Here is a 23,039-nt window from a genome sequence, read left to right as displayed (position 1 = left end):
TGTGTTCCAGCCTCCTACACGGCCCAAGCTCTATGGACAAGATGTCATCAGCAGGTTGGAATGTCGGGAAGAAAAACGCATACACAGCAATCAAAGTGGATCCTGATGGGGATTACTGTACCCCAGGTGCATTTGAACTGGAGCGGCTCTTCTGGAAAGGATGCCCCAAGTACACTCACGTCAACGAAGTCTGGCCCAACCTCTACATAGGAGATGAGTAAGTGTTCATGGTACCTCTGCGCAGATGATGAGTAAGCTCACAAAGTACATCTCTATATAGGATATGAGTAAGCTGCACTAAGTACAGCTCACGAACAGCCAAGCAGTTTCATTTCTCCTCCTACCCTTTAGCTAGTCTTTATCAGTGATGCCTGTTTTGATGTGCTACTGACAGCTGGCAGAGTTGGCAGAGCACCCTGTTGCCATAGTCCTTCCAGAACACTGGTGCACAGCTTCAAGGAAGCACTGGTCAGGTGCAGAGGGGCCTACTGCTAAAATGGGGTGACAGAGCTGTCCTGGCACTGGTGTGGGCTGCTCAAGTTAAAGTCAGTCACAAATCATTTTAAAATCACTCAGTAAATTGTCACTTATCTCCAAGTGAAAGTCTCTTCACAGTTACTCTGACTGAAGGGCACTGTCTAGACCTGTTGTACCACAGCTTCAGTTGGTTTGAGACTAAAATGTAATTTTTGAACAATGGCTGAAGAGACAGCTGAACCTGCTGTGGTGTTTCTGTGCTTCCAAGCCTGTGCTTGCGTACACAGAGTGCTCTGCATCTCCAAATTGCTCCAGAGATTAAAACAGATGGTACCCTGTGGAAGGGCAGAGCTGCAGAGTTGCATCTCACCGATCACACCAAATACGATTTTGGAAAAAAAAAAAACACCCAAGCCTGCAAGATGGACTTAGAACTGCAGAACACAGGACTAAGCTGAAACAGGCTATTCCGACACAGAGCCAACTGCTGCAGCAGGCAGGCTGTCAAAAAATCCCCAAACCAAACGCTGAGCAAGAAAGATTTTCTTACCCCTTAGGCACTCTTGGTACACTTCCCATTTTCCTCAACACCCTTCTCAAACATGACATCTCCTTTACATCATCACTGTGAGGCACAAGCAGCAGTCCCACTGACTCCAAAGTTCTCAATAATTTTTTAAAAGGTCCTAAAATTCATCTGTTGCCAGCTTATAAAACGAAAGATATACAATCTTGGAAGTTACAAGGCTCCTAATATCTTCGACCAATTACTTCTGTGGCGCCAGCAGCAATAGAAAGACACACGAGATCTGGGCTTGAACCAAGCAGAGGCTGTCACTTAGAGACAGAGGAAAAAAAAAATCTTAAGCTTGCTCAAGAAGAAGGGAAAATGAGTTTGAGTTGTCTTCTTCCCATCCTACCCTGCCACTCATTAGATATTTCTAGCTCAAGACTCAGTGAAAATAACAGCCTCTTCTGGCATTAATTCCCTACTTCTTCATTCAGTCACCAGCATTATTCTGAATGAAGTGGTTAGAAGAATTTGCCTCGCACCTCTGTGATGATGCTGCAACACTGCCCTCTGAGCAAAGAGGAGACAGTGGGTCTCTGCACAGCCTCCGAGCCCAGACGCTGCCCACTGACTGTCTTTCCTGCAGCTGTTCCTGTAGCAGGGGATTGTTAAACCTTGCGATGGAATCAGTGCCAAGAGGTGTCACTGAATAAAATACACATCTTCACTTAGTGCAAACTAACCTGAGAAAACAAGCTTCTAGCGCCAACAGAGAAGAAAAAGAAGCGGGGAACAGGTGGTGGGGATAAATAGAAGTAAAGCTTCACAGGAAACAGGGCTCCCAGCAAGAGGATGACTATTATCAGCCAGCTGAGGGCAAACATGATATTCAGTATCAGAAATTTCGAGACGAGAGCTGGTCTGCAGGCAAGATGCAGCTCTCATGACCAGAACACGCATTTGATTTGAAGCAGGCAGTGTCCAGGCACCTTTAATATCTTTCCACATCTTACTTCTGACCAACAGCTTCCCCGTCAGAATGGCAGGGGTTTTGTATTGTTTTATTTTAAGATCTCACTGTAGCACTGGTCGCCAAAGAGCTGCCATGGAGACGTGAACAGATGTTGGGTGTATTTGCATCCTTAGCCATGCTAAATTAAGGTTGATCTTAAAAGAATTTAGTGGAGCTCATCAACAAAATCAAGTGAACACACACACACAGTTTATCCTCAGAGCCTCCACATCTGTGCTTCATTCCTGCCTCCTGCATTTACAAGGTTAACAGGACTTGTGACTGCTTATGGAAATGCTAATTAATTACCCTGACTACATAACCACATCTTCCATCTAATGCAACACAGGCTATCAAGGAGCCCTGTGAGGCCACTCAGTGCCTTTGTTACAAGGCTTTGCTGCAGATGTTGCCCAGAGGCAATGAAATCTCCACAGCCTGTCAGGCCCAGAATAATCAAAGCCTCAAAATATAACATGCTGTGTTCAGCTCCAATTGAAATTTTCCTCCAGCAAGTTCCAAGGACTTTTAAAGACCACGCACTGGAACTTGCAGGAGACAGCCCAGCGATAGGAATAAAGCATGCTTTGCCAAGATTTTGATTCATCTGCTACCAGGATTAGTGCTCGCCTGTGTCCTCCTCACGTCCAGACGCCTTCTGAAGAGACAGAAAAGCAACTCTGTCTTGCTTCCTTCTCTCAGTGGTCACCAGGTTACTTGCTTGGGCAGTTTTACTGACAAATCTCAAACCTGCTTGGTTCACCGCAATCACATGGAAAGTCTCTCCCAGAAATGCAGCCTGTAGTTTCTCCCTTGTGGCTTTTCAGCAACTGCCTTGTTGCCCAAGACGATGTTTGTGATTCTGTATTTCTGAATTTCAAAGAATGTGTTAGCCAAAGACCTCCTATGGTTTTGATTTCCTCTTAGCCATCCTCTAGCTCTCATTAGGATTTAAGGACCGCCACCCCCAGGAAGCATTCTGGAGACTAATTCCTCGTAGGTTAAGTATGAACAACAAATTTCTAGTCACACAGCTGAACGGGGCTCGCACTTCAAGAAAGTGAAGGTCTGTGCTTCTTTCTGTAGAGGCTCAGGGCTTTTGATTTTAAGAACTAATACAGGTTAAGTTCAATAAAACACGCAGGTAGCTCACACCTAAAGACTGAAACCCATGATAATTAAAATACTTAACTAAAATTTAAATACTGGCTTCCCTCATGCTCTCTCCTCTTTCCTTTCCCCAGGAAAAAAAAATGCTATAATACGGCTTTTTCCAAGTGACTAAGTACAAAGACAATTTATGCTAATCTAGAAGAAAACAGATGGGGCTCACTCAGAGTAACAAATAGTTACCTCCCACTGGTTAGCATTATGAACTTCTAGGACTTACAAGATATTAATCATACAAAAATAGGAGTGCATGTACATTTTATAACAATACTCACGAGGACATAGTTTCAACTCTGTTGGAATGAGAATCTGCCAATTTTAACAGCAGTTTAAGAATCCAGAAAATCAGATCTGTAATACTGGACAAAAAAAACCTCTTAAAGCACCATTTCCAAGACAAGTAACACTTGTCATCTACCCTTCTGGTCTTCCCAAGGCAATATCCCAGTCTGCAGATGATTTCTAGCACTTGATGTGGCACAGAAGTGACTGAAGTTGGGACTAGGAACTGGCTTGATGCCTTTGCTATATAGAAAGCTGAGAGGAATTTCCTTTATCTGTGTCGTATCACTTGCAAAAACACACATATGCAATAAAAAAAAAATCAAAATATATCCACCATTTGGAAATAGAGGAAAATGGACTGCTAAATCTTTTTCTATTACGAGTTATGAAGATCTCGTTCAGTACTTTTCGTGGTAACACAATTCTTCTAATTCACACTGAACAGGAGGTATCCACAGAAACGGAGCAACACCTCAGAAGGAAAAGGGGATACAATGCTTCGCTATCGCTAGATTTCCTCAGTGCTAGAGTTACCAAAGGAAATTGGGTCAGTATTATTAGAAATTCTCAACATCTCTCCTCAGCAGGGAGAACTGCCAGATTTTCTTTAAAAAAGAAAAAAAAAGCGTCACTGTTGCCTGTATTGAGGAAGCTTCTTTCTGACACTGACCATCTGGTACGTTATCATCCTGCATCAAGCATTTAAAAAAATGGGAAAGTTTGAGAAGGACGATTCCTCTTCTAGTAACGTGTTGCCTCAGATTTCCTTCTGTTTTGTCAATCTGGGTCACGTCAATCTATGGGCTTTCACAGCCTATACTGAAACACGTTTGCGTTGCTCAGCCTTTGCATGAAGATGAAGAGACTTGGCTCTACTTGGAGCTCATAAACATACACGCCAGTTGTAGTTAGCCAGCACCAGCTATGAAGAGCTGACTTACCTGTGGAGTGAGCTGCTCTACCCACTTTGCTCATGAGGAGTCTCACAGGATTCCTTCCCTTCTTTCAGATGCACCTGGGTTTTCGTCCTGAGCCACCTTCTCTTCCTTTTGTTAGCTGCTGACAAACAGTCAATAATTCACATGAAGGTGCAGGCTGCAGTGCCTGAAAGTTGTTTTTCCCTCTCTTCCAACTCCCATGGTTTGAGCATCTTCCTGACAGAAGCAGCCAGGCTCCAGCTTGTTAATGGCAGTATTTTGAAAAAAAGAGGAAAGGGATTTGGTACACTGGCGAGGGTAAATTAAAAGGAAGGATTTTCTTTTACATTATAGCTACTTACATTGTTGTTTCCAGAATGCCAAATTTACTGTGGTGCTTGTTTTTTCTTGTATAAATCTTCGCCTTAAAACTGACAGTGGGCACAGTTAAAATCTTGGGCAGCCCTTTACCTGCCCTTGCACAGCCTAAAAGATGTAAATATTCCTTCGGGAGCCATCTCCAAGTGGATGACATTTTTGTTTGGGCCAGTTGCTCCCTCTTGGTGATAGTCTAATATTATGAATATTTCCCTATGTGAAAGTTACTTTCTCTCTGATTTTCTTTATTTAGGTGGCATTCCCATATTGAAGCACTCCCCCTTGCCTCAGAACTTTAAAAACATCTTTATGAGTCCATCTGTCCTACAGTAAATGCAGGGTCTGATTCAGCAAAGCACTGAGCTTTTGCTCACCCTGCTTTGCTATCCACAGGGAGACTTATGGGTGTGTTTAACTCTTAGCATATGTTTATGTGCTCTGAATTAAAGAGCTAATGAGTTTTTACATGGGACCAATCTGCCCAGTTCATCTCTTACTAAACTGAATTATATTGAAACTTTAACTGTTATTCTCAGTGCCACACTTCACCTCCTCTGCGTAGAAACACATTAAGGGCAAACACTGGAGACTGCAACTACATCCTGTAAGAGGAAATCAAGTGCCAGCAGCACAGATGGTGACAATGGACAAAATGAAAACAATTGAAAGAGTATTCAAATGCTTATGGCTTCATCCACACTGACAATTGTAGCAAACTTCTTTACAATGGCTACTTTACATTCTACTACCTCACTACAATTGAAATATTAATTGTATTTTATTAGGAAATAGCACCTAATGTGGGGAAAAGAAGAATAGTCTTAGCTTGACTATTAGAGCCTGGTATTGAGCCAATTGCAAGGGAAAAGCCTGTGCCATTTTCAGCTGAAAGTGAATTAGAAATTGAACTCTAAATCCTCCAAAAAGGTATTATGACTCATACAACAGTCTCTGAATGATCCCATGCTATTAGTCACCTCAACTAACTGGACACCTGTAGATATCGATGCTTGAGCTATTCTTTCTGTACCTCTAAAATAATGGTGCCTCAGGCATTGTGAAACCTGCAAGGAAGATCAAAAGCATTCTCTCCCATCTACCTTGGATGTAAACAAGAGTATCAGGCAAAATGAAACAACAGCAACAATGGCTGTGGTAGAATAAACAAGCAGTGAAGGCTACTTCCACAATGGTACTACACAACACATTCAGCTGAGGTTGGAAAGCAAAACCATCCTACACACAAGGTCAGAGCTCACTGAAGGGCTAAAGCCCGTACAAGCAAACACATTGCAAGGCACAGTCACATCTGTGTTTACAAGTGTGTGGGTCTCCCTGCATGAGAACTTGACAGCCATTTTCTAGCTCTGTTAAGTGGCAGTCAACACGTTGCAGACACAGCAAGACCTCAAGTTTAACTGCCTATATGATGGTAGTGTCAGCCACAGTACGTGTCACCCCTGCCCCACAGCTCTTATTTTCATAGTACCAGAGTTGACTGCCTAAGCAGTTAGCAAAGGACAGTATCCCTTCATTGTGAACACCTTTTAAAACAGTGGGGGACACTGAATACTTAAAAATAAGATACTGAGCCACAGAACAAGACTACGTAAGCTTGTCAGAAACAAATGCATTAGTTGCACTCACTACAACAAAAGGCAATCTCCCAAGAACCTAATCAAGGCAACAGGAAAATTAGATTCCAGATGAATGTAGCAGTGTCAAACTTAAATATGATTTCCATGCAACCTACTCTTTGGCATTGCCCTTGATCAGTACAACTTCATCATTTAATTCAAATGCTGTATATTAGTCTGAGAAGTGCTTGCAGAAGCCAGGTTTGGTAGTATCTACAACCTATCAAAAACTACTTGATGTTCAACATTTAAGACTTCACTTGCAACTGTTCTAGTTGGGCACAGTCCTCACCAGGGAACATTGGTCTTTCGCTGTTGGATTCATGCTTTCAGCTGAATCTGGTACGTGGAAAACATTTTCTCTATCCCAGAATCAGAGAGGCAAAACAGAGAAAGACTGCATTTGAAAGCTGAATTTGTAGCTCACATCAAGCACGTCAAAATCAAGAGCAGTAGTATTAACTGCCCCTTTTAACATTTTACCTGTTTGGGTTTAAAGTATTGTTCACCTTTATAGTCCAGCACAGAAATGTCTTTGCTAGCTAAGTGTATAGCATGTATCTACACGACGAAAGAAAGGTCTAAGTCAATCACTGAAACAAGAATGCAAAGGGAAGGAATGAGCATCATCTAATCTGAGGTGAAGGTGGCAAGCCACAGCACTAGCAGTAAGATACAGCTGCCACTCTGACCTCCAGAGTCAGTTACTGAGCTTAGGCAAGGATCACATCACTAATGCAAGAATTTGTATTTATTTTCTAAATCCTTGCATGAGAGACACGACATCATTTCATGGTGAAAACTCCAGAAGGGTCAAGATATTCCATTCCGGTCCTGAAGGGAATTTCTGCAGGAAGGAAGATCTATTCAGAACAGTGAATAATCACAAGCTTAATTTCAATCAGAAAGAGCATAGGCGAGACCTTTGGTATCCATACCCAAGTTAACTGCTCTGATCAAAAAGTACTTGAATGCTCAAAGTGGGATGTTGACGTTGACAGAAGATGGAAAGGTGGAGTCAACTTAAAGACATTCTGAGCTGTCACCACTACCAGAATTATGAAACATAACTGCACACAATGACATCTTGTGTGACAGAAGCTACGTTTACACACTGAAATGCTAAGGAATCATTCACAGAGAAAAGTACTTTGAGTTGGAAAAAGCAGTTTCTCATGATGTACTAATTCATTTATAGCAGCAGTAGTTGTGTGAAAATATATTAACAGAATAAAGCACATACATTTTTGTTGAAAAAAAAAAGCCTAGTAGTCTTTCTGTGCACTAATAAAACTTGACAGCTTTTACCGAACAAAACCTTCCAAAATTAGAAGCTTTCTCTAACAGTTTTCTGAACAAAAATTAACTTATACATGCCTAACCACAAACAATGCAATTTTTGAGAAATTCCAGGCTGCCAACAAGCACATACAGTGGGTACTGAGCAAACAAAAACATTGGATTTCCTCTCCTATCTCACATCCTTTATCCAAGGGAAGAGAGGACAAAAATAAAGTATGACATTAAGCCAAATGTATGACTTTCAGCTTTCACTGAACACGGATGTCTAATTTCACATCTAGTTCTTTTTGCTTTAGATCTCTGGTTTAACCCAGCAGGACAGTAAATGAAACTGACAGAGTGTTGTGGCCACAGGTCAGGTGTTTCCTTCTGCTGTTTGTTCTTGTGTATAAATGGAGGGAAAAAAGCTTGGTAACTTCTCTCAGAAAAGAACAACTTCTTTTTGAATCTCTGATGATCTTACTACTTTCATTAGTTCTGCAATATCAAATGACGGGAGAGAAGGGGAAAGCAGCATTCATGGGGTCCTATTTCAAGTTTTGCCACAGATTTGCTTTTACAACCTTAAATAATTTGTTCTATTTCTTTTTGTATCTCAAATTTCTTCTTGTATAAGATGGACAGAAGCCAGTATTGCATGCATTACAAGGGTGCCAGGAAAACAAATTCATTTTTAAGGTTCTCTAGGGGTCGGGCAAAGATAGGTATGGACTACAGAGGGATCATTCTCCAGAAGTGACAATATTTTACAATCTTTACAATGGCAAATGACACATTTTTTAAATGTTATCAGTTTTATTAATACATAGCGCATACCAAATCATAATTTTTTTGGTTGTTTTTCTTGCCATTTACGAGACTGCTTTTGTTTTAACAGGAAAACTGCATTAGATCGCTACAGCCTTGAGAAGGCAGGCTTCACTCACATCCTTAATGCAGCTCATGGTCAGCGGAATGTGGATACAGGACCAGAATATTACCAAGACATGACTGTGGAGTACCATGGAGTGGAAGCAGATGATCTCCCCACTTTCAAGCTCAGCCAGTTCTTTTATTCTGCTTCTAAATTCATTGATAATGCACTTCAGGATGAAAGAAGTAAGGAGGGTGCTGAAAATGGTTAAAAACAGGACACTGTTTACCCCATCTGATTATAAGCATAGCTCCCAGCATCCAACTCTGTGAGAATGAAACAAGTCCAATACAAAATAACAAAGAATACCAAGTCAGTAGCAGAGAAGTAGTTGTTTAAGAGAAGATAGTGATGGTAACTAACGTGAGACCTTTCTGAGTGCAGAGCTAGCAGCAGCTCAAGAACCCCTACACCAAGCAGTGTGACAGAAGTCCACATCACAGGTTGCATTAAGGTGTCCTGTCTGACAGAGGTGTTTTAGGTTTTTTTGTTGATTTTTTTTCCGTCATAAACAGCTCAGACACAATCAGATTGAATAGGCTCCTTGAATTAGCTGTCTTTTTCCTTAAATTAGTCCCCATTAAGAAAGAGGGCATTCTGCAGAGGCTCCAGGCTGCCACTTCACTGCTTCACACTCTGCAAGTACAAAACCCACCTTCCTATCTGGCCATCACATCTGCTCCAAGCTGGAGCACACTTGCCATCTATGAAGCAGCCGGGGATGGAAAAAACTCTGATAGCAGGGATGTTGAAACATTTCATTAAAGCCTTTGTAATTTCTCAGCTTGATTATCAGAATCCATTATTTTCTGACCTCCAGCACAGCTCTATCTGAAGGTCACTTTCCACCCCTTTGCTTCCTGCTCTCCCCCTGTGCCCAAAACTTTAAAAAAAATTCTCAGCAGGCCATTTTACCAAAAACCAGCAGAGCAACTTTAGATTTCCAGCTGACCTACAAAGACCTTAATACCAGAGGGTCACATATCAAGTTTCCAGTCTCCTGTCAGCTTCTGTTCCTGGCTGTTAAGCTCAGGTGCAGCAAGCTACTACCTGGCTCGCCTCTAGCAACCAGCCAAGTCTTTACAACTTTAGCCTTTCAGCAAGTACAGTCTACAGCAACAGCCTCTTCTCTTGTTCAAGAGAAAGTCTTGAAAGCAGTTGTTTTAAAATCAAAGTCCAAATAGCTGGAGAAACTGCTTCAGGAGCTGACTGACTTGTGAAAAAAGCTACCTGGCATTTCAAAAAGCCCGTCTGAAGCAGTGCCTTTGGGAAGGAGTGGGTAACTGTACCACACCTGTGTCTAGCTATGGCTGGAGGCCAGAGGTCACTGTCAGACGAGAGTAGCTGAAATAAGAAATGCAGACTTCCTCACTCCTTTAGCTCTCCTATTCCTGTGACATCATTGCCTGCTGCACTGCGGGAAAGAAACAAGCATAAGGCAAGGCTGCAAAACCTACAAAACACTTGAAACTCGAGACATATTGAGGCAGGGGAGGATGGGACAGGGGGGAAGTGTGAACCTTGTTTCAAAACCATGAAATCCAGAAGTTCTAAGACTGCACCAGACACCAGTCCAGCTCTGAAGAAAAGAATGAAATTAAAGAGTCACTGGATGAACTTCTACAAAACACAAAAGCCTGCTCTGAAGTAGATCCTACCAGCTGCAATCATTTCTGCAGCTGTGCACTGACCATCAAAATCTATATGGTCTTTACACTATAGCAACAGATAGCTAGACACTGTTCAACTTCTCTGTGAATACACGTCTAATCTAGAAAGATGCTATGTATTTCAAGTGCCTAATGAAATGACTATGTAAGTGCAACTTTCTGACTGACAAGTAGCATCTAAATTCCTAAACAGGATTTTATAGTAAGCAACCAAGTGCTTTTCTCCAGAGGTAATGAAATAGGACTTGAGTTCAGTATTTGGTGCTAAACACTGCTGAACAGTAACAATTATATTCATTAAATTCATTTGTTACTTTGCATTAGAAATCATGAAATGCAAACAGAGAGGAAAGGAAGAAAGATTTTCTGCAACAGGCCAGAAAATCTGGCAATTTGCATGCTGCCAGAATAGTTCTAATGTAATAATTCTGGCTAACTTCAAAATCTTTGTGAGGGTGTAAGGCTCCTTCATCAGAGCAGTATTAGCAGACTTTGAGCATGGGCAGATGGATTTAAGAAAGATGAAAACAGATGAGGAAGGTGATTCTGCCCCTATACTCTGTGAGACCTCACCCAGAGTACTGCGTCCAGTTCTGGGGCCCCCAACACAAGAACATCGAGCTGCTGGAGCGAGTCCACAGGAGGGCCATGAAGATGATCACAGGGCTGCAGCACCTCCCCTGCGAGGACGGGCTGAAAGTCTTGGGGCTCCTCAGCCTGGAGAAGAGAAGGCTCTGGAGGGACCTTATAGCGGCCTTCCAGTACCTGAAGGGGGCCTACAGGAAAGATGGGGAGGGACTTTTCATAAGGGCAGGTAGCAACAGGACGAGGGGAAATGGCTTTAAACAGGAAGAGGGTAGATTTAGACTAGATATTAGAAATAAATTCTTTCCTTTGAGGATGGTGAGACACTGAACAGGTTGCCAAGCGAGGTTGTGGATGCTCCCTCCCTGGAAGCATTCAAGGCCAGGCTGGATGGGGCTTTGAGCAACCTTGTCTAGAGGGAGGTGTCCCTGCCTATAGCAGGGGGTTGGAGCTAGATGATCTTAAAGGTCCTTTCCAACCCAAACCATTCTATGATTCTGTGACTCAATGAAAACAGCTTCTGTTTGCAATCATGCAAGCTATCCTTCAGCTGTGCATAAAGATTTCCCAAAATACAGAATTTACACCTTCGGACAGTTTACAATTTTATACCAGGGAGGCCTGATTACTGGAAGGGAAGGTGCTATTTTAAGACTTCTATAGTATTCATTTTCTTGGTGTCAGAGTTTCTCAAGATGTAAAATGGACAAGAACATTGTTTTCTTTTCTTGTAAAGATGTCATGGGGAAAAAAAAAAACCACAACAACACATTAGAGATGGAGATTAAAAAAAAAGGCAATGTGAGAAGAATTAGACAGATACAAAGATCCAAAGCATTTGACCACAGAAACCTCAACATTTACCACTCCATCTGGCTGTTGAAACTGAAAGCTGTATCTAGACAGATTTTGAAGAAGCACAAGCCCCAAGCTCCAAGCAAAGTGACCAGAGTAATTCAGCGACGTGACACCACTCGGCAGAACTCTGGCTCCATGGGATTCTATAATCCTCAAGGTGCAACTAAATATAACTGGCCAGAATCAAACAGACTGCAAGAGTGGATTCCCTCTTCGGTAAAGAGGACTTACACAGTTTTTTACATCAAATCTAAAGAGACTACAAAGTAGCACAGAAGGCATATGGCTCTGCAGAAGAGTTCCAGCATTTCGCTGTTATAGGCAGTCAGGTTTTGAACGTACACAGGAAAGAAAGATCTTAATTTTCGTACAACTAGAAGGCATTTCAGAAAATTGTACGGCCATATTTTGCCTTTGTTAATACAATATGGAACTGTACATTTTTTCCAAGATCCTGTTTCCCGCCCACACAAAAGCAAAGCTTTCCTTGTGCTATGCTGTATTTTATCACCTCAACAACCATTTACAAGGTAGGAAGTTCTAAAGAGCAGGTGTGAGGGGCTGAACAAGTGGTAGCGTTTATCTGTTTCACATATTTGGAGTAATAATAGAAGGGATTATCATTTTCCAAGACAGGAAGAGGCACTTACAGTTATCAGAGAGACTGGAATTTTGCCAAGATGCCTCTAAGACTATCTGCTAGGATTAGGATGCAGGCTGTAACCATTAATCCTCTAGTGTTGGCAGTTCTTGATGCATCCATTACACAGCAATGCTACTTGTGCCAACACATCCTCTTGTGCCTGGAATCAAAGGAGTTAATTGGCAGGAGTCATGGCTTTACACCCAACACTTCTCACTAGGCATAACTGACAGAGAAACTATTATAGGCCCTGACAAGTTTTGTTGTTGTTGTTTTTCCTGTGGCAATTTTGCTTAACAGAGTGTTAGAGACACCGCTCCAAAATCTACTTCCTTCAGCAGTTCAGTCCTTTGTGTGACCCCCTAAAGGGCTTCGCATCATTTCTGGAAATTTTTTGAAGTGTTTCCAAGCCTGTTAATCAGACCTGAACCCACTTACTACTTGCTTTCTCCACCTCCCTGGACATGGTAAATAAGGAAGGCTGTATCCCTGCCAGTACCTGAAAACATGGACTTCCACCACTAAAAGTCAAAAGTTAAAACAAGCAAAGTCACAAAACTAAAACATCTCTCCACAGATTTTGATCTTTTGACTATTAGCAGAGACTGTATCTACTGTACGCGAGACAGGCCACCGCTGCAAGGAGACGATTCTATAAAACAGCTACACAGTGAGGCAAACGGTTGACAAAAACGTGACTTTAATTTCACACATAGGAGTGACTAGCCAGAGAAGATTTCTAAATAAGCTTTTCTAGAGTTTAAGAAGTAGTTTCTTTCTATCCATGTTGTGGTCTATTAATGCCTTCCACTCCCAGTCTCTCTAAGCCCTGTCAGCAATGTTTTACACATCAAATACTCGGGCCAAAATAATGTGATTTAGATCTTGAGGGAAAACGGTGTAAGACCAAAAAAATATTTTTTTCAGCTTTTATCTCTAGCTCATAGTAATGAGAAAGGCACCTCTTTGTATCCCATTTATCCTCATGAAAAGACAGATAGCACAACAAACCCTCCCAGACCTCTGTGCTGAACACAAGGTGCAGCTGGGCTTGCTTTGTTACTTAAAACAAGTCTGCAGCCCCTAGAGCTTCTCTGCAACAATTGTTTACAAATAAAATCAAAGATAACTGGTTTAGGATTAAACAGATAATTTCCTACAAAGACTGTGTTCACATACCACAGAAATATTTGCTATAGAAAGACTTAGGCTCAGTTTCCCAACGTGTAAAAAGATAGATCTTACAAAAAATGCCAGTAAGTGTAGTTAAGCCTCCAAATGGAGCAGGGACACTACAGAAAACTTCACCGTAAGAAAAAGAAATCTGCCACTCTCTTCTCTGCATCATATCTCTTTGTTTCTGCAGACAAGGTCCTCGTGCACTGTGCTATGGGTCGCAGCCGGTCAGCCACACTGGTCTTGGCTTACCTGATGATTTACAAGAACATGACAGTGGTGGATGCCATTGAACAAGTATCACGGCACCGATGCATTCTGCCAAACAGAGGCTTCTTGAAGCAGCTGAGAGAACTGGACATAGCGTTGGCACTGCAGAGGAGGAACACCAAGAACAGCCTACCATCCAGTGACGACGAGAACAGCACCACAATCTAGTATTGCTCCTGGCAGGGCTGTGCTACTGCAAAATAAACTCTATAAAAGGTGGGGAGGAAGAGCTGTAGTTAATTACACAGTCACAAGTCTCATTTGTTATCCAGGAGGAAAAATATCAAAATCATTTCAAATGTCATCAGGATGGGAAAGAAGTCAAATTAAAAACCTATCTTCTTAGGATATCCTAGCTTTAACAGAGATCTTCTCGACATTAACAAATCTTCCCTATGTAAAGTTTATCCAGCACAAAACAAGGCGTAACTTAAATGAAAACATCTGAGTACCCCCCAAATCCTGATCCTAGTCCAAGTATATGACCTTTAAAAGAGAGGAACTAGCCATTCCTGAAGAGCTTTTGCAGGAAAAATGTTGAGATAGTTGCAACACAGACAAATTGTTTAGTCCCATGGTCCTGAAGAACTTCCCAGAAGTTTGCCTTTTATGTTCTTTCCTGGCATCGCCATTTCTTCACATAATCTAAGAGCAGCAGAGTGTTTAGAGAGCCTCCAAACGAGTCTTCACAATGGACTTTGCAGCAGAATATGCAAGCTAGAAACAAAGCAAAATCCTTGAAAAGATCAGATGCATAAACAGACACAACAGGAAACAGTTCAAGGAGATGCACACACATATCATGTTAGCAGTTTCATTTCTAACTTGCTTTTCCTAGAATTCAGGCAGTTGAAGCCTTTAAGTCCAGCGCATGCAGTATCCAACTCAATTTACTAGGGCACACACTACCCCTCCTCTCAAACAAGAAAACCCACCACAATGAGAAAATTATGCTTTGTGACTTGTTTTCTTCCACTTGTGACAACTACAATACACAAGAAATATACTATGTCATTTATATTGCTACAGAGAAGTTCCCATGGAAGACCCTAATAGCCCCCTAAAAAATCATCAATTATGAAGTTTTCATGAGATTTTAGTTACGCTTAACAAGACAAAAGATACAAATGAAGCCTTTAAAAAGCTGTCTCTGTGAACTAATAAGTAGAAAGCTGCTGCTGTACCTCCAGACACCACTGCTACCAAATGTTTACTTACAAGTCAGCTTCAGTCATCCTAATACACTACCGTGCTCAAAAGTAATATAATAGTAATAGTAAAAGTAATATGCTAATAATTGTATTGACAATAGTTCAAATATGCAAATGGAGATGCCAGATCTACTTTTCCACCTAAAGTTATTGAACTCTATACATCAGTAATTGTGTTTAGACACGATAGGAGTTTTCTCACCTCAACAATATTACATCTTAAAATATACTATAGAGAAGGATCAAAACTGAACCGTGTTTATCTTTCTTCCACCCATGAAAATGTTGTTATCATTCTCCCCATTGGAATTTTGTTTAATTCAGTGTATTGGTTACAAGTTATTCTCTCCCTTCTACCCTGCATGATAGCTTGATGATTGCTGTAACTGGAAGAGAACCTGTAGCTGATTTGCATGCAGAACTGCATATGAACAAGTTTTTCTGGGGCCTGGAGATGGGAGCTTCTTTTGCAAAATTGTTAAAATATATAGGGAAAATTTTATTTCCTGGGGGCCCTGCTGCTTAAAGGGGAGACTGATAGATTCTTTGAAGAGCGGTCCCCATCTACTGATTGGAAACAAAATACTAGAAACCTCTAAGTAGTTACCACTCATTTGTCCTGCACAGAAGATCAGGAAATTGGCAAACAGCAACACTGACATAGCAACAGAAAAATGTATCTACAATTTCCAGAGGATGGGACTCCAAGCTACTCATAAATTAGGAGCTGTCATTCTAGCATGGAAATGAAAAGCAGCATGTGAAGGAAAAAAAAAAGAAGAAGAAAAGAAGGAGATAATAGAACCTGTATTCCATTATTTCTACAAGTACTGTGTGAAGGTGTTAAGCATGATTTCACAGAACGGCTGAGGTTGGCAGGGACCTCTGGGTCCATCTGGTCCAACCCCTGTTCAAGCAGGGACATCCAGAGCAGGGATCAGCTTCTGATTATCCCAGAATCAATCAGACTACATCAGAAAAAGCAAAGTTCTGGAACATGTAGTTTCCACAAAGTATGCAACTCCTGCAATTCAGCCACATCAAATCACCAGTCAACCTCGCCCAACACAATCTACAGCAGTAAGTGACCTCATCACAAATGTCACATAAACGTTGGGTCTGCAAGCAGGTCTGCAATGCAGAATGAGGTACGTTTATTTCCTTATTTCAAGACACTATGGGTATAAAGCATTTTCATTTTTAGTGTCAAACCACGTCCTTTGTTTATGGGAAGACTATGATTGCATGGGCAAGGAAACATCCTACATTTCACAAGAATCATCTACTACAACTTTGTGAAGAATTCTTTTGAGGCACTAGAAGAAAGCTAATTCTCAGCTGGAATGGTGCTAGAGCACACAGTCGAAATTGATACTGCGATGGGCAGACAATACATAGAAGAGCTAGATCTGTCAAGGATGAGAGTTCTTATTAAGTAGAAATTTCAGTGCAGTAATGCAATTCACAGCTGAATAGTCACTATGGGAAAAGATTCAGAAAAGTCATTTGTCCTGCTGAAAGGAATTCAGTTCTCAAAAAGTAGTACTGGAAACTTGCCTGTTGTGCAACACACAGTACATCATTCTCCACCCAAGTTTTAATCCATGTATTGCAAATGCAGAATTTCAGAAATATGCTGGAGTCATGATATTCTGTTTCAGGTTACCACATACTGAAACGGCACAAAGGTCTGTTTGCCTCTTTGCTAAAGGCTTGGGAACCCGAAACTTAACAGATGTAGATAAAAACCCAAGAGTCTTTCATTTACTATAGTGTAAAACGTAACTGAAAAATCGTAAGACACAGTGCTACTTTGATATACAATAATTCAGTAAAGATGTGAGGTCCTAGTTATACAAAAGGCTGCACACTGTGTTTTCACCTCTTCTTTCCCTAAGCGTAATAAAATGTGACAGTAAATTCATGAAGACAAACACACATGTAGTCTAAGTACTATGAATACTCTTTGCCTTTATAAAACAAATGTGGAAAAAGTATTGCTTATATTGTGATCTCCGTTATCAAGCATTCTAAAACCCAAAAAAAGCAGCTATTCCAAATTACCATTTCACTGGATACTTAATCTCCCATTCAGATCCACTTTTTAGACTATTGTCCCACCATATAAAACTGAACAGGTTACGTGCCTGGATCTATAGAATCAACTTCTATAGGTTTAGATATAGACACCATACACTTCAAGGGTTTAACAAAATACACATTTTCTCTGATTTTTCAGTGTACAGAACCAAACCTGTAAAGCTGCTTTACATACTAGAATAGGGAGACAGTGCTTTCAATCTTCTTGCAGTGTCAGTGGGGTTGACAGAGATTCAGTGGCAACGTTCACCTTAAAAGCATTTTGAAAAATTCTTAGATTTTTTTTTGATTCATTCATGCACACTTGATTTAAAAACTTGGTGCACTCAGGAGCTCCTTGTATAGATTTCCTTCTTGATTTTTACATATACTTTCTATTGCTAGATGAGAAGTGTTCACAATTATGTGTGTGTTTGTATGTGCAGGTATACATGCATATACGCAGAACACGGAGGTTCTACACAAAGTTTGTGTTTTCTTGTAATTCAGCAATGAGGAAAGGAAGAGATTAGTTCTATTATTAAGATACAGTCCAAGCATCATGTTGTCATATACCCTTTTACATATATATTAACACTGTCTATAGGGAAAAAAAAGACTTTCATACATTAAATATTCACAACCTTGTAATGTATTAAATACATATTTATTCAATATTTTAATAAGATTATTAAAAAAAATAATCTTAGATACTCTTTATTTTCACAAGGTGTATGCAATTATGATGAGTAACCTACACTTAGGCTCTAACAGCCTAATCCAAACCCCATCAACGTTAATGGGCTTTAGATCAAGCATGTGAAAGCACTGTAACAAACACTGTTTCAGGAAGTAATTCCCATGCAACATCAAACTATGACAAGACACAAGAGGCTAAAAATGGCTCATCATAATTTATTTTATGTTAAAATGTACAGCTGGGGGGTGTTTTTTGCAGTTTATTTCTTGAGTGTTTCTTTGCAGTTTTTTTTCTTTCTTTTTTTTTTTTTTTGTTTTCTTTTGTTGTTTTAAGTGACTGACTAAAAAGATAACAGATAAATACAAGAGTGTCACTGGGTCCTATTTTTACATGTATCAAGCCTCTTCTGTTCGGCCCTTACAGTCACTCTGTACAGGTACAAAGGCTACAAAAAAGGAAGCAATATAAACAGACACAAATAACTTTTGCCTTTTTACATGCGATCTGTAAGCTTAGTTTGAGCTATTCACACGCTACTGCTCTATTTTTTCCCTTAAAAAATAACTCCAATATTTTATAAAGATAGAAAAATCTACAGATGGAATGAAAATGTAAAGTTAGAGGCATTTCCATAAAATAGCAACTTTACACCAAATTCACTATTTTTTTTTTAAATCCTGCCAAGTATTTGGACATATATGAAAGTGTTTCAAAACTTGACAAATAAACACTGAGATGTTTCAATCAACAAAAACCCAAGACAGTATTTATAAAACAGAAAGCTGCCTTTTTCCCTACCCCAGCCCCAAAGAAACTGGTCACTAAAATGGAAGAGTCTCAACTTTACACTAAACATACAGCAATAAAACCTTTTGAACTAACCAAAATGTGAATAGCTTTTGCAGCTTTTTTATTATTATTATTTTTTTACAAGTTTTATAATTAACAAAAATATAGTTCTGTGTTTTTTTGTTGTTTTTTTTTTTACCCTCAAACTAGGGTAACCTAATCAAGGCAAAAAAATTAAGAAATGGCTTACTGTTAAGCACAACACTTGTACAGTACTACAAAATGCACTGTCACTAACAAAGACATTAGCGGCATGCGGAAGTGTCACCTTCAGAAACAAAATAATACAATAAAAGAATTGCTAAAAGGCATTTACATGTGGGGAAAGGAGAAAGAAAAGCTCAAGATTAAGTACTGTCTGATAGTTTTGGAGTCTATCCACATTTTTAATGGGAGCAGGCACATAAAATGGCTCTGAACCATCAGCTGCTGTGTAATTGCAGTTCATAGAAAGAGTTCTTCCTTTCCAGAGAACTTCAAGCTCAGTGAAATAAACAGAAAAATGGAAAATCACCTAGTTCCCCCCAAAGAAAAGAAAAAGAAATCCCAAAAAGATAAAGCAAGACAAACAAACAAAAAGAAGAAAAAAGAAAAAAGAAAAACTTGTATAAGGCTTTCTGCTGCATACAGCTTTTAAATGGTGCCAACAAATGTTTTTGCGTTCACACCAATTGCTGGTTTTGAAATCGTACTCTCCAAAAGATATTTGTGCAGATCAATCCAATACGCCAGTTTGGTAGCTTGTCACTCCAAAGGGCCTACCTTCTCATGTAGGAGCCATTAAGAGACTGTTTAGACATGCCTGTGTTCATGTAGCCATGATGCCCCGGAGGACTGTACATCATGTTACTGTGGGGTGCTGTCTGCATTGGCTGCTGTGCATATGGCTGAGTTCCCATCATCCCCATCTGCATCTGCATAGGGTACTGGGGAGTTTGATTCATATACCCATGATTACTGTGATATCCACTATTCATCATCGGCTGGGACATACTATAACCATTCATAGCATTAAGGGTATTCATATTCATGTTCACTGAATTGACATTATAAGCTGGGGCTGGCATCAAGTTTACACTCATGTTCATACCACGCTGCATTGTTAAGGTCCGTGTGGGCCCCTGCATGGCCACAGTTTGTGAAGCACGGCCGTAAATCTGGGGCTGATGGGCTGCTGCAGCAGGTGGCAGAGGTGTAGATTTGGTTCTTACAGAAACATGACCTTTGCTGGCCATTTGAGTCTGCAGTCTTTGGGTGTGGGATATTCCAATATTTGATGAAGTCATGTTACGCTGCAAAAGGGGAGGTGGCAAATTCATGGGAGGAGGAGTAAGGTTGGGGGGAGGAGTCATGGTAGCCTGTGCTTGTGGTCCTCCAGGAACAGCGTGTGGAGACTGAGAAAGCTGAACAAGCCCTGTATTACTTAGGGGGGTGGACAAAGAGGCACTGTTTGCATAGGAAGTTACAGCAGCTGAATGGCTGTAAGGCAAAGAATGATCCATAAGCGTGTTAGTTAACTGCTGCAGTTTGGCAAGGCTGAAGGTGGCCGATGGCTGCGAGTAGTGTCCTGGTCCGAATTCGCTCTGACCCATTCTTTCATATAAGCCAATGTTGGCATTGCCAGCCTCAGGGATTTCAGTTAACTGCATAGGTGGCGTAAAATTAGCGGCCATGCTGCACTGAGATAACTGCTGGTTGCTGCTTGGAGGCCTTTCAACAACACAACCTTGGGGAGATTTCACGTTACAAGTGGGAGGAGAACTGATGTTTGTTTGTTGCATCATACTGCAGCTTCCATTAATATTAGACATCTGCTGTGTCACTGCACAGCTACTCTGTGTTAGGTTGCTAGATGTAAGGCTACTGTACGAGCAACTATTTTGTGAAGAGTTGTTTCCGCAGATACTACTACCCATTGTAGAGTCGTAACTGCTTGGGTTTTCATAGTTTTCTGTTGTGCTCTCAATGCTTCCTAAATCACTAAAGCCACTATCCACAACTTGTTGCGAATGATCAGAAACTGAGGGAACATCCATCATTGGGCTAGTCTCCATGTTCTGTAGAGATGGCACAGAAATGGCACTTTGATCTGGGCTGATCTGAGCATAGTTGTTCTCTAACGGAGCAACATTTGGACTATTAACAGAACGAACTGACTGGCTGGGATGAGAGTGCACAGAGGAAACTGGGCTGCTGTGGTCAGACTGCTGACAATCATCCAGCGCGGTCATTTGAGGGCTTTGGTCTGTATGGGCATAGTTTTGCAAACTTCTACAGGCCTCCTGAGTCTCTGCACAATCCTGAAAGGTATCTTCCTGTTCACTTGCTTCTTGAGTTAGAGACTGTACTGCTTGAACTGTCTCAGAATCAATCTCCATAGTCTCATTACTCTCTCCCTTGAAATCGGAATGTAATTCTTCACCAGTTTTTTGGTCCTGGTTGTTTTCTGTATGATCATCATCAGATTCCTGCACTGGGTCTGAATCTGTAGCTACTTCTTTCTGGTCACTTTCACACTCATCAGCTGCAAGGTCAACACCACAATCCATCAAGTCCTCCTGATTTGAATTACCAGTCTGAACATTTACGTCTAAAAAAGACTGCTGTGTTTCCAGCATTTCTTTGAAAGCTTCGGCAGGCAAATCCTCTTTCTCCACTTCCGCTGAACCCATGTGGCTATCATCTTCATCATCTGCATCATGATCTTCATTGTGAGAAGGTTCTTCATCATCTTCTTCTTCCTCATCATGATCATCCAAGTGTATGGACTCTTCTTTTTGCAGAAAAGCCTCTTCTGGTTTGTCTTTTTCTGGATCTTTTGAATTGATTTCACTGTCTTCTACATTCCTTTCTTCTTCCCCAGCTTTCACTGCATCATTTTCTTGTTTTTCATACGGTTCACTAGGTGGATGCAGAGGTTCAGGTTCTATCTCTTTTACCTCATCATCTGGTGGTGGTAATACTTCAACAGGCTCTTTAATCTCCTCCTCTGTAACAGCAGGAACTGGACAGGGCTTATCTTCAGCTACTTCCTTTTGTTCCTCCGCCAGCATCTGATAGTCAGGCTCCATAGGAGTCTCAGGTGGAGTGTATAAATTAAGCTTAAAGCCAGGTTTTCTTTCTTTGTTTTGCCTCCATTTAGATGGACCACGCTTAACTCCTTTCGGCCAACCCTGCTTACTCTTTAAAGGTTCAAGATTGTCTTTAGTGCTTTCTTCCAATACAGCTGCATCCTCTGTATTATCTTTGGGAGGCAATAAATAGAGACAAAATAAAAGTCTTAGCTTGCACGAACTAATCAATCAATACTTTCAAACATAAACCCAAAGTAATTTATAAATTCAAATCGCATTAAGAAACTCTAGAACAAGAGTTACAAACAGGTGGCACAAATCATAACGCATGACAAAAACCGAAAGATAATTGATATTAAGTAACATAGAGCACATCAGAACACTAAATTAATCCACTGACTATAAAAAAACCTTCCCAAACACACTCACTCTTCTCTCTCCCCAGATACCAGAATCCTCATTTGGGAGTGTAAAGGCTTCAGTGATATTCCTTTGCCAATTTCTGCCTGTCACTGCAGTGTTATAACACACTTGCAGTCAATTAATGCAATGACATGGTCCGTGGACTAATACGCAATATCAGTCTTGTCTTGTTAATGGAGTACAAACTTGACCACTGGGCCATAGCTAAAACACTGAATTTGCTTCTACCAGTTTAATTCATTTTCTATCGAGAAGAACAAAAAAAAGCAGTAATATTCTAATGTACCTATGGACTGGTTTGTAACAGTATCAACATTCATAAGCATGGCTTTTCTAGTTGAACAAAAGCTGTTTTAAGACAAATCAGTGGATGGTCCCTCAACTAAGGATCACAGAGATTAAGCCTCCCAAGCAATTATGAAAGTACTAAAGTAGTACCCACTAGTTTCTTAAAGAAAATTGTAAACCTGAAGATCCAGTAATTTATTCTGGAATTAAAACTTATAAAAGTAATTTGAAAGCCAGGAGGTCAGGGAATGAATATACATCTAGAATAGTTCATCAGCAGCTTTACCAGCCATCCATTAGCTTTCCTGCTCCTTGAAATCAAATTAGATAAACAGCTTTGAAAGAACATAGTTAAAATTTTCTCTCTCTCTTCTATGGGGAAAAAACAGGTACTGTTCCCCAGAAATTGCACACACTGAATTATCAACAATCCTGAAGAGAAAAGTACGTATAATTCAAATCTTACTTTTTCTTTATATCAATTACCAAGATACAAGAACAATATTAAACACTATTCTAATGATACACTTGCTCTGTGGAGTATGAAGTGCCCTGTTGCAGAAACATAAGTCATTTTTGGCAACATGGCATGGAATGCAGTGTTTTAGATA

At 40.6% G+C, this 23,039-nt stretch overlaps 2 protein-coding genes across 11 annotated transcripts in view; one reads left to right on the top strand and one right to left on the bottom strand.

Moving 5' to 3' along the window:
• On the top strand, positions 20–17,638 carry DUPD1 (dual specificity phosphatase and pro isomerase domain containing 1). The gene is made up of 3 exons (XM_021398246.1): positions 20–217; positions 8,567–8,787; positions 13,725–17,638. The coding sequence occupies exons 1-3, from the start codon at positions 33–35 to the stop codon at positions 13,970–13,972; spliced, it is 654 nt and encodes a 217-aa protein (XP_021253921.1). The 5' UTR covers positions 20–32; the 3' UTR covers positions 13,973–17,638.
• The window catches only part of KAT6B (lysine acetyltransferase 6B), a 101,964-nt gene continuing 97,002 nt past the window's right edge, over positions 18,078–23,039 (bottom strand). For all 10 annotated transcript variants that reach the window (XM_021398242.1, XM_021398241.1, XM_021398240.1 and 7 more), the window contains exon 17: positions 18,078–21,887. In XM_021398242.1, coding sequence (XP_021253917.1) covers positions 19,402–21,887 — 2,486 coding nt within the window. In that variant the 3' untranslated portion in view covers positions 18,078–19,401. The remainder of the gene's footprint in view (positions 21,888–23,039) is intronic.

Source organism: Numida meleagris, chromosome 5 (genome assembly GCF_002078875.1).
Source record: "Numida meleagris isolate 19003 breed g44 Domestic line chromosome 5, NumMel1.0, whole genome shotgun sequence".
In the NCBI taxonomy this organism is placed as follows: domain Eukaryota; kingdom Metazoa; phylum Chordata; class Aves; order Galliformes; family Numididae; genus Numida; species Numida meleagris.
This window is presented reverse-complemented; position numbering and strand designations above follow the sequence as displayed.

What these genes read in the sequence shown, in the direction of transcription:
- DUPD1 (XM_021398246.1), top strand. Translation starts at nt 33, where the DNA reads ATGGACAAGATGTCATCAGCAGGTTGGAATGTCGGGAAGAAAAACGCA. An exon ending in AACCTCTACATAGGAGATGA is followed by an intron (nt 218 to 8,566) that starts GTAAGTGTTCAT and finishes TTGTTTTAACAG; the next exon opens with GAAAACTGCATTAGATCGCT. An exon ending in TGCACTTCAGGATGAAAGAA is followed by an intron (nt 8,788 to 13,724) that starts GTAAGGAGGGTG and finishes TTGTTTCTGCAG; the next exon opens with ACAAGGTCCTCGTGCACTGT.